Raw genomic sequence first — 16451 nt, forward strand, 5'->3', positions numbered from 1 at the left:
CACACACATATATATATACAAAATAGATACATATATATATATATATATATACGTATATATATATATATATATATATATATATATATATATATATATATATATACATTGTTGTTTAATCATGACTTTATACAAGTTCAAGTAAGTGTGAGAATAACAAATATACAAAAGAACCAGGTCCACCGTTTCATTCAAAACAAATGGCAGGTTTAGACACGTACATGGGGGTACAAAACAACAATATTAGAGTTTACATTATTGCAACCCATATCGCACATAGAATATCAAATATTACCGGTGATCAATCAATTAAAAAAAATCAATACATAATACTATTTCTGTGTTACAATAACATCAGTGATGTAGTTATCATCCACAGTATTAATACAATAATCCGCATTAAAATGTAATATAATAAATTATACAAATACACATATAGGCATACATATACACCAAAAAAAAAAAAAACCTACATAAACCTTATTATCATAATCATCTCATCAAATCTTCACCAACATTAATCCATGCAAAAGCAACTTAAAACTTGATTGATTTATAATCAATGACAACTATCGGATAAGATGGTTTGAAATCAATGGCAAAGTTGTCATCGATTTGGGGACTTACGATTCAAATCGATTGCAACTCTTTATCTAGTGTAAATAGTGCATGCAAAAGAGACTAAACATATTTCAAGAATATATGGGGGCACATAGATTTTTTTTTTTTTTTTTAAAGAGACAATTAATACGGCATAAAGATTTTCGCTTTTGATTTTAAAGTGTTTCATACCAGAATTGCAGAACACTGAAGTTTGTGTTATGAATGTCAGGTTTATCACAAGAACCCTCTGTATGACTTTGAAATTACACAGTAATTTTTATTTTGTTTTGTTCTTGTGGTATAAAGTACATATACATTGTATTGGCATACAGAAATGACAGACATCAACATCTCTACTTGCACTGTACTTTTAAACTTCATGTATTCCACCTGCACAAATCTAAAACAATGCACAGACCACAGAGAACACAGATTTCATTGTGTGTCTTTTGCATTTAATTTGCATTCCTCTCAAAATAAGATATCCATGAAGATTAAGCAATGTTAAACTCGTGGGTAACATCATTTCTTCATGTCACTGATTAGATTAAATTTGTTGCAGAAAAGAAAAGTACATAGGTGTCACAGATGATGTTCACCCATTCCATCACAAACAATTGCACTTTCATCCAAATAATAATTTTCAGCATAGGAAATCGAAGAAAACCCACATTATATATATCGCCCACTGTGTAGGTATACCACATGCAGTCTCTTCTTGAATATACACAAATTATTATACACAAATTCATAATACATTGTACACCTTGTACATTTTTTTACATCTTAATGATATATCGTGAAAACTTAGTGGTCTTCAGTAAAATCAAATACAAATATCATGACAAACCTGTTCTTCACTGAACTCCTGCCAATTTGAAACTGTCACCAGCTGACTAATTTGGGATTTTGTCTCGATTACTTTTATTCTATAAACATTGATTTATCCAGAACTTAACAGAGATTTTTTCTGAAGGATGTTATTTTATCTTTAATCCTTTCTCAATTTTTTTTTTTGGGGGGGGGGGGTGGGGTGGGGGGAACTATGCTGCAATACTGTTTTAAGTTTCAATGTTAATATTTCTGTGGACGTCCAAAATGTTCTTCAATAAACGTCACTTCCATCTGTTAGTTCAGATTCCTGAAATCACTCCTAATAATCCATAAGGATAGTCATCAATATCATTCATGAAAGGATAAATGAACCGATGTTGTAAGAATTCAATTCATTTAATATCATCAATCTTGTATGTACAGAAGTTTACATAATACATATACACATAATGAACTTTGTTCAAGTTAAAACATTGGCATAGCTTTGGTAGCAAAAATTCTTTGTTCTCCACATTTTTGTACATGTAAACAAAATCAAATTCATTATTTGTTGAAGGAGACAGCTACATGGCAATGATGAAACAAAAACTTGGTGAAAACACAAATGTGTGGAACTTGTAAGGGCATGTATGAATATATATTTGCAAAAGAAATAATGCCAATCATATTGTTGGTATGTATGAATATACAGTACTATCAAATGAAGTCTCCATTCTTAATCCTTAGAAAAATTTGTAACTTTCAACATTTTGCTTCACACAGAATAAATGTTCAAAACTACAGGGGTAAATATGAAGTCTGTGTTACTTCCAGAACACTATGTTACTCTGCACATATGAAATATCACATGAAAGGGCAATATTTGTTCCTATATTTGACAATGGCCTATGGAAAATCCAATTTCGTTTAAGCATCTTCCTGCTAAGAGAAATACAAACGTCTATATGTACTATGTGTAACACCCACAGACAACACGCCATCTCAGTAAAAAAGGCTGTTCTCTTCTTTCACAGGTGTCTGAATAGAGATGACTGAAATACAGAAATACCAAACTGCTGCAACATGTGTCCATCACACAGAGAATTCATTGACATATTCAATCATCAAGTCACACACACCATTTCTGTGGTTTGGTGTGTTCTTATCTTTTCATCATTTTTACTTTTCATAATCAGTGAATCATAAAAAGGTAGATCACAAAGAAAAAAAAATCATCTTTTATTTGAGTTTTCGGTGTTCATATGTCATTGTTTTGGTTGCAGAATTTCAAAAGCTCCTTGATAACTAAATCTATAACTGATTCTAAAGTTGACAACATATCTTACAAGACTGAAGTTCCTGTTTTGCTCTCAAATTGGCAAAATGATGTTTGGAAATTGCTTTCTGACTTTGTTTGGATTCCATAAATTTAACCACTTCCGTCTACTCTTTCTCTAATATGAGCTATGCACAGAAATTTAGAAGTACCAATTCTGTGATGACAAGATAGTAACTTGTGCAGAAAAATCCTCCTGAAATTGACTAATCAATAGTACCAGTACTGCTGTGCATACATTCTCTACAGCACACACATTAACACACAGGCCAGGTACTAACCCCAACTCAGATTAGTGTATATGTGACCCTGCATCACAAAACCAACAACAAGTTGCTAGACATGGATTTTTAGTTAAGGGCAGATTCTGAAAGAGCAGACTCTAAGCTTTAAAATGATGTATAACTCAATTCAAATGGACTCCCCTAACCTATCTAAATAATGGAAAGAAAGCACACACTATGGGAAAATGTGAACTAAGAAAAGAGGCTCTGAAGTACAGGGTCTATTCAAGTGCTTAATCTTTTCCATGCCATGCTAGCTGTGCAATGAAAGGAACAAAACACGGGATGTAAACCATTGGAGCAATAACAATGAAGGGAGTAATAACAATGAAGGGATTATCAAATTAAACTGAAATTGAGCACGTTCTATTAACACATTCTGTCTATGATTAATGCCAAATCTCAAAACAGCGGCGTAGCCCTTTCAAAAGTTATTATACTTGAAAGTGAAGAATGTGCAAAGGATTTCAAGAAATGAAAAGGGGCCTCTATTAATATACTTGATCATTCTACTCTCCCCCAAGATGGGTTGTAGAAAAACTGATGAAAACACACTTTCCAATTCATATTATGATCCCACACTAAAGAATAATGTACAAGTAGAAGAAGGATAGCTCTTTCAGAAAACATGAAAAACTCAAGATTGAATCGGTTGACCCATTTCACCTTTTATGAGTCCTCACGTAAAATCAAGGGGTGTCACTTTCATTTGTTAGTTTTGTGGTGCATGGTCACATTTCTATTACTTGCACATTCAGCTGCTACAGATTGGGAAGCATTTCATTTTCGCAATCACCAAAGGTTTACAGGTTGATGCGTTCGCCTTGGACCAGTCGTCCTTTGAGAGCCCACAAATCCTGTATAGCAAAACAGTCGTGACACAAAAATAACACACAGTCATCATTCAAAATACATATTGAATAAGGCATAAACAGGTATCCCACCTAATATCAAGATGACATGGATCTCCTTACACTTTGCAAGGCATTAATAAAGGAGACCTCAGGATGATTTTCAGACTTTTACATTTGAACAACTATAGATTAGTTATAAAGAGTACAGAGTTTCGGAATTCACAGTGATTGGGATGAAGAATAAGAATGTTTCCAAAATTTATATCAAATTGCAATGAACAAGGATGATGACATGGCAGCCTCACCATAAGAATGCATGAGTTGGGGCTCAAGGAAGCAGAACAAAAGAAGAAGGCAGCACAGATTCTACACAGGTGAACTTGTTAAGCAAGCGGCATTCTATTGTCATGGAATTACAATGTCATCGTCATCAACACTGTTCAGTGTAATTTGTTTTCAAAAAATTTAAGAGTAATGATTTCTCTGCTCAGGGACCACAATAAATTCCATAAATCTACACATGGAGCGGTCAATTTATATACATACAGCATCTGTATCTTACAATCCTTAATCACATGTGTCTGGATAAAAGAACCATGTAATCTTTGAAGCCATTCATATTGCTTTGAGCATGATATTGACACAGATTGACACAGATCCACTGCTAATGACAGACCACGTTCATAAGTTACCTTTACATGTTCAAAGCTTAAACAACAAAACTCACTGAAACAGGAAGAAAGCATAATTCATTGATGATGGTCACTTGATAAAGAAATTGTACCATGATTATGAGAGGCGATGACATTATTGAACCAATGTTAAGTAAAAGCCAGTTTGCTTCGCCTCCATCATGAAAGAAAATACACACAATCCAAGCTCTTAAAAAGAAACTTTTTGTTATACCAAAGTTGACCAGGGAAGAGATGATGTAGACGAAGACATTGAACATTTAAATTATACTAGCACACACACAGCAGGTGGCATACCCATACAAACATCTTTGAAAAGGAAAAACATACAACCTCTTGTCAGAATGACAATAAACCCAACAGCCCCAACTAGAATAATGCAGTATTTTTTTTTTCTTATATCAATTTCAATTTTTTCATACCAAATGACTGACAAGTTGTCCCATATCAATGCAATTAAAAAATCCAGTATTCTTGCCCAGATTTCATAATTCTACAGTAAATGCTAGAATAGCATGCTGCCCCTAGAATACACATACAACTGTATGACAGTGAAAAACACCATCAAAGTATTCTTGTGAAAAAAAACTCAGTTAATTTCATCTGACTCCATTAATTTTGTAATTTTCATTGTAGTTTCCAAAAAGAAAATAGTAATCTTGATTCATGCATGAGTTCAATGCCATATCGCCGCTGGGGTGACAAGACCTTGTATCTGCAATTTTGGTGAAAATAACTTTTTAGGCTTAATAGTCACATAAAGGTTTAAGTGATGTCCTGTCCAAATCCCAACTGTCTTACTCCAAAAATGAAGCCACCAGGGCATGTCAAAGGAAAGGCTATCCCATTCGCCACAGTGCTTTGGCTGCTATGTTTTTTTGGCTCTCCTGAACATTTGACATTTTGGAGATATGAGGTCTTGCCGCCCCAGCGACGTTATACATGTATGATGCAAGTTCTTTTAGTTCAATGAGAAGTACACAATATATGCTCCGTATATGTGTGTGCTCATGCTAATATAAATGTATGATATATGTGTGTATGTATGTTAAAGAATGCTTGTTGGCATATAATGATATATACAGTCAACCTTGACTAAGTTGAATCTATTTGAACTGAAGAAATAGCTTTGACTTCTGAGGGATCAAAATCACTAAAATATAAAGCGAAGAGGACTTGAAAAGACCTTTGACTTAGGCGATTGTTTGACTTATGTGAGGTCAACATAAGCAAGGTTGACTGAATACGTATGTAATTCATTCAATCTATATTAGCTTTCTGTATGAAAGTTTGCAGTGAACAAAATGGCTGTTTACTATGAATTAGAGGGTGCCATCTCTGGACTACGGCTCACACAAAACACGGATTGTGAGCAAAATATCAGTCTATGACAGGAACTTACCTCGAAGGAAATCTCTACTTGATCCCCAAGCTTTTTTTTTGCCATTTGATTCACCTCCTCAGCGATGACCTCCTGCGTGGTTCCCATTACATCAATGTAGTGGCAGTCAGAAGATGCATAGTGGCATGAGATGGCCTGTAATGATGGAGGAGCAGCTGCTGAGCATTACCTTCTGACTTTTCCCATGAAAATCAATACGATGCCAATTGTTTTGTGTTTGCTGAGGTCTAAGTAGCATGCACTGCAGGTCAGTCTTTCTGTGAATCAATTTCATTCTTTTAAAGATATTTATTCATCATTACAACTTTTCTCTTTAATTTCACTCAGAATGAAACAAATATCAAATAACTTTAGTACACAAGTACTAGATTTAACATCAAACTTGTATATGTGCTGACTGATTAATCCAAACTGCGATGTGACATACTACACATCATGAGTATAAAGAGCACACAAGAGTACAATGTAATGGACATGTGTTTATGCTGATAAATTAATAATGGTAAGGTCCTCTTGGTAGTTGTGCTTACACCGATTAGGCTACTCTAAGTAGATAAATCAACATTGTAATTTCAAATACATGTAATAGCATGTAAGTAAAACTCGTGGTATCAAAGAAATAAAAAGACAAAAGCAGACAAAAAATAAAAATAGGCAAAAAAAAAAAAAGAGACTGAATGAGTGGAAAACTTTTTTTTCTTTGATTGTGCAAAGCATTACTCGCAAAGGCAAATGGGCAAAAAAAAAAAAAATGAAGAGGAGAAAAATCACCTTTCTGAATCCAGTGGTCTTGTTGGCACCTGAGCCATGGAGGAGAAGTGGATGGAAGAAGACAGTGTCTCCCTTCTCCATCTCCAGGTGGACTCGTGGCATGGACTCATCGTAGTGGAGCACACCATGGTACGCCTTGTTCACACCCCCCTGACGAAACAAATGGAGGGCAGCATTTGTTCATAAGTTTGCCAATGTGATTTCATTGTCTATTACTACGTGCTCTCCAAGAGATTGCCCTTGATTTCTATGATTTCATTGTTTTGGCACAGGCACGTTACAATCTGTTTCCGGATGACCTTCAGTGGCATCACTTAAGTGTCTTCAACTGTTTCATTCTTTACATCTAATGTACAAATACAAACATCTTGACTTCCTGCTCAAGTTATTGTTGCTGATAATGGCATGAAGTTGGACATAGAAGTGAGGCATTAAGTATTTGTTCTGAATTTATAGTGTCACTACCTAGAACTGGCTGTAGCTTAGTTGACAGTGCCGCAGCCCATAAAGCATTAAGTGACATGGGTTCAAATCCCAAGCTGGTTCCTTCTCTTTCACCTTGGTCCTCATCGATAACACAGATTAAAAGGACGGGATAGGTTTGGCTGAGATAGGGGATTCAGGGCCCCATTTCATAAAAGATGCTAAGATGGCAACTCTTGCTGTAATGACAACTTCCAATAGCAACAGCCAATCAGGAAGCTGGATTCTTGTTGTTACTATGACAATTGTCATTCCAGCAAGAGTTGCTATCATATCAACTTTTTTATGAAATGGGGCCCAGATTTTTAATTTTCTGTGAGATAAATAGAAACCACTCATAGAATATTAACAAGCACACAATTCTAAGAGGTATTCAATGTTAATTTGATGAAAATTGGTTTTGGTATGACCGAGATATCCCAAAACAGAGGAAAGCAAAGTGGTCCTAATAAAAGGGCGTCCAACTTTTTATTAGGATCTCTTTGTTTCTGAATATCTCGGCCATTTCAAAAACAATTTTCATCAAACGAGCTTCAAATTCCTCTTAAAATTGTATGCTCTTTCATATTTCATAAGAGGTTTCTCATTATCTCACTTATAAGTTGGAAACCTGAAGGCAAATCTCATCCAAAGCTACACCATCCCTTTAAGCTCCCGGTATTGTTCAAGGAGAGTTACAGAAAAACAAGAATAAAACCTCTAGAACTAAACTTTCTTAAAAAATAAATAAATAAAAACACCCTTCAAGTTGTAACATTGTTCACTATTGAGCTTGGTAAAATCTATGGCAGTGTTTATTGCTTTCTGTTTGCTTGTTTATTTTCCTTTCCTTTGAAGAAGATATCTAACACACACACAACCTACACAAATATCCATCAGTGGAGGTGCAGGTTAAACCTTGATTTAAATGGGAAACAAAATATGCTGCTCAAGATTTTCAGTAGTTTAATAATCTTTTGTAGAACTAGACTCGAGGTACGTATATCACACTTGGTATTCCTTTGTGTAGCATTGACAAGTCAATATCTCCGTATTTGGTTTTTAACCAGCATGCATTGAATTTCAGCTCAAATAATCAACGGTTTTGCATATTTTATTTCAATAAATGTCTATTGCAACCACTGTCTCACTGAGAGCTTGCAGGCTATAAAAAATACACAAAATTACTATTGCATACTGCAACCACAAATGAAATGCTGTGACATACATATAGAGGCTGTCATCTCAATCTATAATGTAGCTGAACTATAAGAACAAATATTTCTATTAATTTCTATTAACCAAAATGCAATTGATCAGTAAAATGCAAATCACTGATCTCCTTGCATCCCAACACTGAGAAAAGAAAAGAATGAAAAAAAAAAAAAATCGTGCAATGCCAGTAACTATGTCCATGGCAATGCTAAGAATAACAAGCAATTTACGTATGTCATTATGGTCTAGTACAATGAGTACAGTTCTTCTCACCTTCCACTTGGGGTACCCATGCTCTAAGAGGTGACCCTTATGTGATCCAGGAATGACCACCAAGCAGCCATTGGCAATGTGCACCTTCTCCATGGCAGTCCAGGAGCACACGATGCGTTCTGCTGGACGGAATGGGAAGTAGTGGAGGTCCTGGTGCATTGGGTGTCGAGAAGTCTTGGTTCCTGGAAGCAGGGTTTTAAGGCATAATTTACCATTTGCAGATGAAACAAAAACCCAGCATTAGTGCTTTAAAATAGTTCTTATATGTGAATTATGGAAAGAAACAACCACTGTAAAAATTTGAATCTGTATATTCGATGTCATGTATTGTTAAATACTCAAAATGTGAATAATACGTATAATAAAACTGTTTCCAGACTAAATCGTCTGCAGTTATGGTATACACTAATGAGAAAAATATTGATATCTCCTTATATTTTAGGCGTTGTTGTGAAAATTTTATGGTAGGGTGTTCTGTGATACAACAGACCTACACATACACTGCATCAAATGTGACATCTTGAACACTTTTTAAATCACTGCTCCCAAAGGTAAACAGGACCTTTAATAAACCGTATTTCATACACACATTCTAATGTAAGCAAGGGAGTTGATGACAGTGTCATATCAAAAGCCAAAACACAGTTCTCAGATGGGGGCTAAATTCATCTCCAACCATTTTTGGAATTTGCTTGCAATGCACTGAAAAGCTCTACAAAGAAATTTGGCTGGCTGACACAATTTGCCATGATATTGATATTGTTTTTAAATATTTTGAGATCAAAAGTGTCAAACTATTTCCATTGAAGTACATGACTTTTATTCCTGGCACCCCCCCCCCCCCCCCCACCCCATTCAGTAGCAGGTATGTATGTGAAATCATGACCGATCGTACCCTAGCAATTATATTTTCCACCAAGCGCGATACACTCTAGCACAGATCTGTGGATATTGCTGTGGCCCAATGTGTTCATTATCAATAATCAATTATTTAAAGAATGCATAGCAACCATGATTGGGTAAGCTCTGAGATTGCAGTATTTACAGTGAACCCTTTTCACTAGTATTTCACATGTCTATCATTACCCAACTGAAATCATGCTATCACTTCACATATTTTTTTTTTTCTATGCATATGTACATTTCAAAGCAAGAATTGACAGTTATGCAGGCATCTGCAAACTATTGTTTCACTTTAAAAGAGAGCATGAGACATATAATGTCATCAATGTTTTCTAAAGCAAACAGAAATGAAATCTATACTGTTTTGTTTTATTTCTTCATTTAAGACTGCTTGTATGCACATGAATTTTTCCTTCCCTCTCTGAGCATTACCATTGGAATAAATTAAGGTGTACAACTCTGCAGACACCAACTGACATGGGAAATAATGTGGAAAAGAGTTTTTGATTTATATTAATAAGAATGATTGCTTGGGCTAAATGACAATGATGGCATTTGAAGACGCTTCTTTCTGATATAACATTCTGTGAAGATACAGAGAGAATACAAATATATACATAGAAGGACATGCAAGGAAAACACTAGAATGCAGAATTGGCAATGGGGGTGGGGGGGGGGGGGGAGGGGGACACGGTGCTGAGTTCATTATATAGATGGTCCATTCCCATGATTCAAATCTACATGATAATACACTCCCACGATCCTAATTTGCATTGCAAGGAACAACACGTTGCTATTCCCTGCATAACAGCTATTTACAATGGATATGAGCAATCACCTTCATGCGGTTATGTGATCAGTAATAAAGGTTAGATCCTTTACCATCCCATAGACTGCTATTAGAATTCAAAGTTAACCCATTGAGGATGAGTCCCAAGTATACTTGGGCAAGTGTCTATGGAAAATGCGTGATGAAGCAGAATCAAACCATCCTCAATGGGTTAATCTTCGTTATTTCTGTGATAGTTCATAATTACCTGGGTCAGGAGGCTTGTTGATTAGCATTGTGTGCATTGCCATGATGTTTGGACCAACAAAGCACTCCGCATATTGAAGGATCTGCAAAGATGAACAAGGCACACAAAAAGTGGTTAGAGAGATACAGCAATATTTGCAGTAAGCCTGGACATTTGAGATTTGGGGCCACACTTTGGGTATCTTCTGGTTGTCAAAAAAGCATTTTGGTTTTCTTCTTCTGGAGCTGATTGATCTGCATCAAGCCTGGACATTGATCTTTGGCCATGTCCCCAATAACTAGGTAACCAGGCAGTACAGGCCAGTGTAAGCAAGAATGTTTAACACCAGATTAAGGATGATAATAAGCCCCAGGAGAATATAATGGAGCATGTTTGATCAGTCCCTATCTGCATCACAGTGTTAATACTGCATTGATATTTTTCTAGATCACAGCATTGCAATTGCAGAGAGATTTTTTAAAAAAATAGAAGTTGCAAGGGATGTAGTTCACAGAACACATTGTACATGAGCTATGTTTAGAACACTACAATGGACTACTGTAAAAGTACAGAAACTTTCGCGGTTTCCATCGGTGCCGACTTTTTCGCGTGTGTTTAAATTCGCGGTCGGTAATGATAGCGTTGTAACAAGCGACGGGTTCAAAACATTTTCGCGTGATGTTAAATTCACGGTTTAACCTCAAAGTGCGAAAAGCGCGAAAATAAAACCACCACGAAAGAAACCACGTATACAGTATTGTATTGTATTCTCCCCAAATTCTGAATTAGAACACTTACCTAGGGATGGTACAGTATTGATGGAGATGAAAATTGGGCTTTAACTTTTTTTGCGAGATACCAAGAAAACACTTATGAATAGTACAGAGCATACCATTTTCAGAGGAATTCAAAGTTTATTTAATGAAAATCGGGTTTGGAGTAGATGAAACATCCAAAAACAAAGTAAAACAAAACGATCGTAATAAAAGGTGGGTCCCACACTTTATTAGGATCACTCAGTTTTGGATATCTCAGCCATTTCAAAACCAATTTTCATCAAACAAACGTTGAAATCCTCATTGGAATTACATGCTCTTTCATATTTTATGAGAGGTTTCTCACTGTCTCACTAAAAAAAAAAATGATAAAAACCTGAAGTTGCTGTAAAAGTGGAAATTTTTGCAGTGTTGAAATTTTTGCGCATTTCGCGCAACCAGAAACTAGCGCGAAAATAAAAGCACGCGAATATTTTTGCTTGCCATATGTTCCTGTGCGTGATATCTTGATTCCGCGGAATTAAAAACACGCGAAACTCTTCTTACCCGGCCAAACGCAAAAAATTAGTCGCGCGAAAATATCCACTCTTACAGTAAGTCTCAACCAAAACTATACGATCCCTTTAATTAAGATTTTATTCCTTTCCAATCCCACACGCTATTTCATCTCTTGCAGACAGGAAAGAACCTCAAGCTGTTTGCCCTGTAGTAGACTTCGCATAGGCATTTACAATGTAAGTGTTTCCATACAAGGGCCAGGTTAAGTAGCTCCACACAAACATAAAAGCAGTATAAAATCATGACTTACAATACTAATGGAACATTTGTTTGTCTAGCCGTTGCCAAGTACATATATGCATCGTAATACATTCATGTGTGTGAACTACAAGCACCAACAAGCTTCTGAGCAAAGGTGGCTGCATTTTTTTAAAAAAAAGTCTCTCATGAAACCACACCAAATATTCACGTGACAGCAGTTGACACAAATCACTCAGAAAGAAACCAAAGTCCTGAATGACAATATCAAGGTTACCTCTGGGAGGGTGCAGTATGAGAACAAGGTTTCATTCTCATGGAAGTCCTGAATCTTGTTGACAGCTCTTTCTCCACTTGAGGTTCGAAGGGCGATGTCCTTCATTACGATCATTCCCGAAGATTTCTTGCCTAACTTGCAAATTTGGTCAAACTCCTCCCTACCAATCAGAATAGAAATCACCACTAACAATGAACTCACACACTGTACTTTTAATACTATTGACTTGTTTCTGTGGTGATGGTGTTTGGAGGTGTTGATACTTTCCACATCTCGAACATTAAAAAGAAAAAAACCCACACACATAAAGGAGGATGAACCCTTATGTTTACGAACGCTTATTAAGGGCACTTTGAAAGCAAAAGTCCAACCTTCTGCTTTATACATAGTGAGATTTCCCAGTCGATTGTTTTTATTCTACTTCATTCTTATTTTCTTTCTTCAGTACTATCAAACATAACTTTATGCCAAAGCCCCATTTCATGAATGTTGTTTTACAACTTGTTTTACATGAAGGTATAACTCTTTAAATCGTTCACTGTGTCACTGCTTTTTGCGATACAAAATCTTCAACGAGTGGCTGCTGCTTGGCTTCCTCCAGTAATAGTAATCATTGCAATGTTTGAAGCATTATTTTGCAATGTAGGGCGCAATTTTCTAGTGCATGTCTAGTATCATTTTGCAGCTACTTGGTAAATGCAATAAAATGACAACTCCTATATCTACAAAGTGCCATTTCTTATAAAGATTTTGGCTCTGCTATTTAAATAATTTTCTGTACACAAGATTGAATCATTTGATCTGCTCGATAACGGAGAAAAAGAAAAGAAGGACCAAATCATGAATGCTTCAACCTGTCAGCAACTGCACACCAGGCACTACGTGCACATGTTCTACCAACTGAGCTAAAGGAAGTTTATGGAAGTTACATGACAAGAACAAAACCTAAGACACTGCTAGCTCTCCCTCTTTTTTTCTTTCTATCCAGTTTCTAGTGTTCCAGTGTCTGACTTAAACTATTTAAGTAGCAAAAGTGAAAAAAATATAATTTTGGAGGGGTGTATAACTACAGATATAACTGTGACCTCACATCACATAGTCATCAAAACCTACAGGACAAGATTACTTCTCAAACAGAAGATCAGAATCTTGACTTCCAGCATAATTTCTCTTTTTTTTTTAACATAAAGTGGAAGGAATTTGAAGAAATGTTCCCATCTACGTATGTGATACTGACTCATTCCTTGCTTGACCCAAGACACAGGAAGAAGACAAAGAAACTTAATAAAAATAATTAAAAAAAAAAGAAGATTTGAATCTGAGCACCTAAATAATGGTATTGTTACATCATTCTGAAACTGGGTATCCTAGTACCACATTCTATTCTTGAAATGAACATTTCAATGCTACTCGACTGTCATCTCTTTACAAGGTTAAACGAAAATCAACCAAGTGTGACTTATTTCAGGTGTCATTAAAAATCATGTCTGGCAGCCAAAGGCTGAATTGCACATATTTACAATCATAACCATAAAAACAGATTATTTTAGTACTCTGAAAAAAAAAACAATAATCATGAAGACATGATAACAACACAAAGGAATGTTTTTACTGTTTCAGCCGTTTTGGGTGTCTCACCTGTATTTTTCAATCTTGTCGTGAGGAACTAGGTCTTTGATGACCAGATAGCCATTGGTCTTGTAAAATTCCTCTTGCACTGGGGTGAGAAAGGAGTTCTTTACGACATAACCAATGGTGTCTGCAGAAGGCTGATTTAAATCCACTCCGACTGGCAGGGCATCACTCGATGTCTGGTTAGGAGACTAGGCATGGCATTGTTGTGTCAAGGTGAATAAGACTGGTTGATCATGTAAACACTCAAATAATCATTTCATGAATGTGACTGACTTACTGTATACAGAAGATTTTACAGGGGAGTAAGATAGGCAGACAGCATTTCCAGTCTAGGCCACACACATGATTTTCATGGTAAAGGGCATCAATATGCTATCTGCTCACTTTCATCAAAGAACTGCTACTTTAGTGATGTTGTTAACAACAAGTCTCTCTTTCTTTAGATCTTCATGACTGATCTACTGCTTGTGGGTAAATAACCAAATGGTATCTTAAACAAAAAAAAAATGGATATACAGTGTACAGTGTATAAATATTATTTGGGTTAAATTCTCTGAGCACACCATTCTGTTTTTTAACCAGCATTCACAGATTATGATAGTTTCATTGTGAAAGAGTTTGGCAATTGTGAGAGGCACTTCAAGGCAAATCACTATACTTTGTTTACAATGTTTGCACAGCATATTCAGCACATACTCTTTGTGGATCTGGGTGTCTTCTCATTGTTTTATGGCATGCAACCTTGGAACTTCTGATTGCATTTACAGCCTTAACAAATTTTTGGTTTATGGTCATGCCACACGTAAGAAGTAGATTTCAGAGTAACCCACTTACATTTGTGAACATGTACACACCTGTACATTCTGCAAATACTGTATCCCTAGTGATAGTACTACTGCCACTTTGACTGGGCTTTGTGTAGGCTTGCTATAATATTATCAGGCTTTATGAATCAGGAACCACCCCACCCATTTGGCTCTTCAAGTCCAACAACAACAACACCACCAAAATAAATGATCACGGTAATACTGATAATGATAATTATAGAAGTCTAAGTATTAAAACAAACAAACAAACAAACGAGACCCATGAATTCCTGCGGGTCCCGTTCGCACAGTCTTCACTTCCCATCAAAGCATGGGTGGGGCTAGGTTACCATTGATACTTGAGTAGCCAGACCCACCCTTTTGCCCCCCCCCCCCCATACAAACACACACACACACACACACACATTCCCACACAAAAACGTTCTGTAGCCCTGTATCTGCATGCTTCTGTAACACAGGAATTGCAACGCAAGAACGTTTTGAACGTTACTGAATGCTGAGTAAACTACCCAGTTGCCTTTTTTTTTTGGGGGGGGGGGCACAGGATGACTATTTTTGGCAGGAGCACTTTCATTCATCAATAAAACAGCTAATAATGAATATCATGTGTGCTCAGTCTCACTAGGGATAGATCACAAGCAGGGATAATACTTGCAAGTGTTATGGGAAGTGACATTTATTGGACTTTTTCATCAATGAATATGGAACAGCCCTCGCAACAAACAGGCACCCTGTACAAAACCTCCTGCAAACAGAGTATTGAACTCTAACTTTAGATTTGGGCACATCAAGGCAAATATTCAGGTAGAGAAATCTACCGTTGTTAGAGTCTTCAATCTGCACACCATTTGTCTGAACGACTATCAAACGTTTAGCTTCCAGAAACAAACAATTGCAATTGTAACCATCAGCCGTAGTCCCTATTTTGTTACAACTTCAATATTCCATTCACTGGTTCAAGAAAAGCATAGCTCTGCTAGCCTCTGCCATCGTTGGTCCATTTATGGACCATACTGCCATACGTATTAGAGAGCTAACAGTAATCAGTAACATTCTAGATTCACCTGTAGCCGTTAGCTTTTTAGTGTTAAGTCAAGTGGTATGGAAATCATGCAGTTGAGCACAAGTACGTTAACATGTCGTAGTGACTCATCATTAGGGCCATCCGTTATGTATCAACATTGGGCTTCAAACATTGTAATGTAAGGATACAACATGATGAGCAGTATCCAAGTGACGTGCACAAACCATCAGTCGTTCGTGGGCCCTGCCCCTGCTGGACAGCCGACTCGTCGGGCCTGTAACGGGCTTCTCCGGCGTAGCCATGTCCATGACGCGTGACGCAGTCACCAGGGCCGTAGCCGGCAGGTAGAGCTAGAAAGTTCCAGTAGACACTAACGTTAGATGTCTATTGACGTTGTAGGACAGAGTCTCCTAAAACTTGTCTCACTCAGCTTCTGCTGGTAGGTACATAGGCTTATTTACAGCAAACATAGACGTGTTCTTTCAAAGTGCCATACACCGTCGGTTGCGATCCTAGAAATCAACACAACAGCAAA

General features: G+C 36.6%; 1 protein-coding gene across 1 annotated transcript; it reads right to left on the reverse strand.

Moving 5' to 3' along the window:
- Positions 1–1704: 1704 nt before the first annotated feature.
- Positions 1705–16451, reverse strand: LOC139745310 (phytanoyl-CoA dioxygenase, peroxisomal-like). The gene is made up of 8 exons (XM_071655708.1): positions 16105–16451; positions 14069–14253; positions 12431–12590; positions 10643–10724; positions 8703–8884; positions 6753–6902; positions 5982–6116; positions 1705–3890 (listed from the first exon to the last, which is right to left on the reverse strand). Exons 1-8 carry the CDS (start codon positions 16222–16224, stop codon positions 3837–3839), a joined length of 1068 nt encoding a protein of 355 aa, XP_071511809.1. The 5' UTR covers positions 16225–16451; the 3' UTR covers positions 1705–3836.

Source organism: Diadema antillarum, unplaced genomic scaffold (genome assembly GCF_040938485.1).
Source record: "Diadema antillarum isolate AM-2024a unplaced genomic scaffold, OU_Dant_1.0 scf00000036, whole genome shotgun sequence".
Taxonomy (NCBI): Eukaryota; Metazoa; Echinodermata; class Echinoidea; order Diadematoida; family Diadematidae; genus Diadema; species Diadema antillarum.

What these genes read in the sequence shown, in the direction of transcription:
- LOC139745310 (XM_071655708.1), bottom strand. Translation starts at nt 16,224, where the DNA reads ATGGACATGGCTACGCCGGAGAAGCCCGTTACAGGCCCGACGAGTCGG. An exon ending in TGGATACTGCTCATCATGTT is followed by an intron (nt 14,254 to 16,104) that starts GTATCCTTACAT and finishes TGCCATGCCTAG; the next exon opens with TCTCCTAACCAGACATCGAG. An exon ending in ATGGGTACCCCAAGTGGAAG is followed by an intron (nt 6,903 to 8,702) that starts GTGAGAAGAACT and finishes TTGTTTCGTCAG; the next exon opens with GGGGGTGTGAACAAGGCGTA.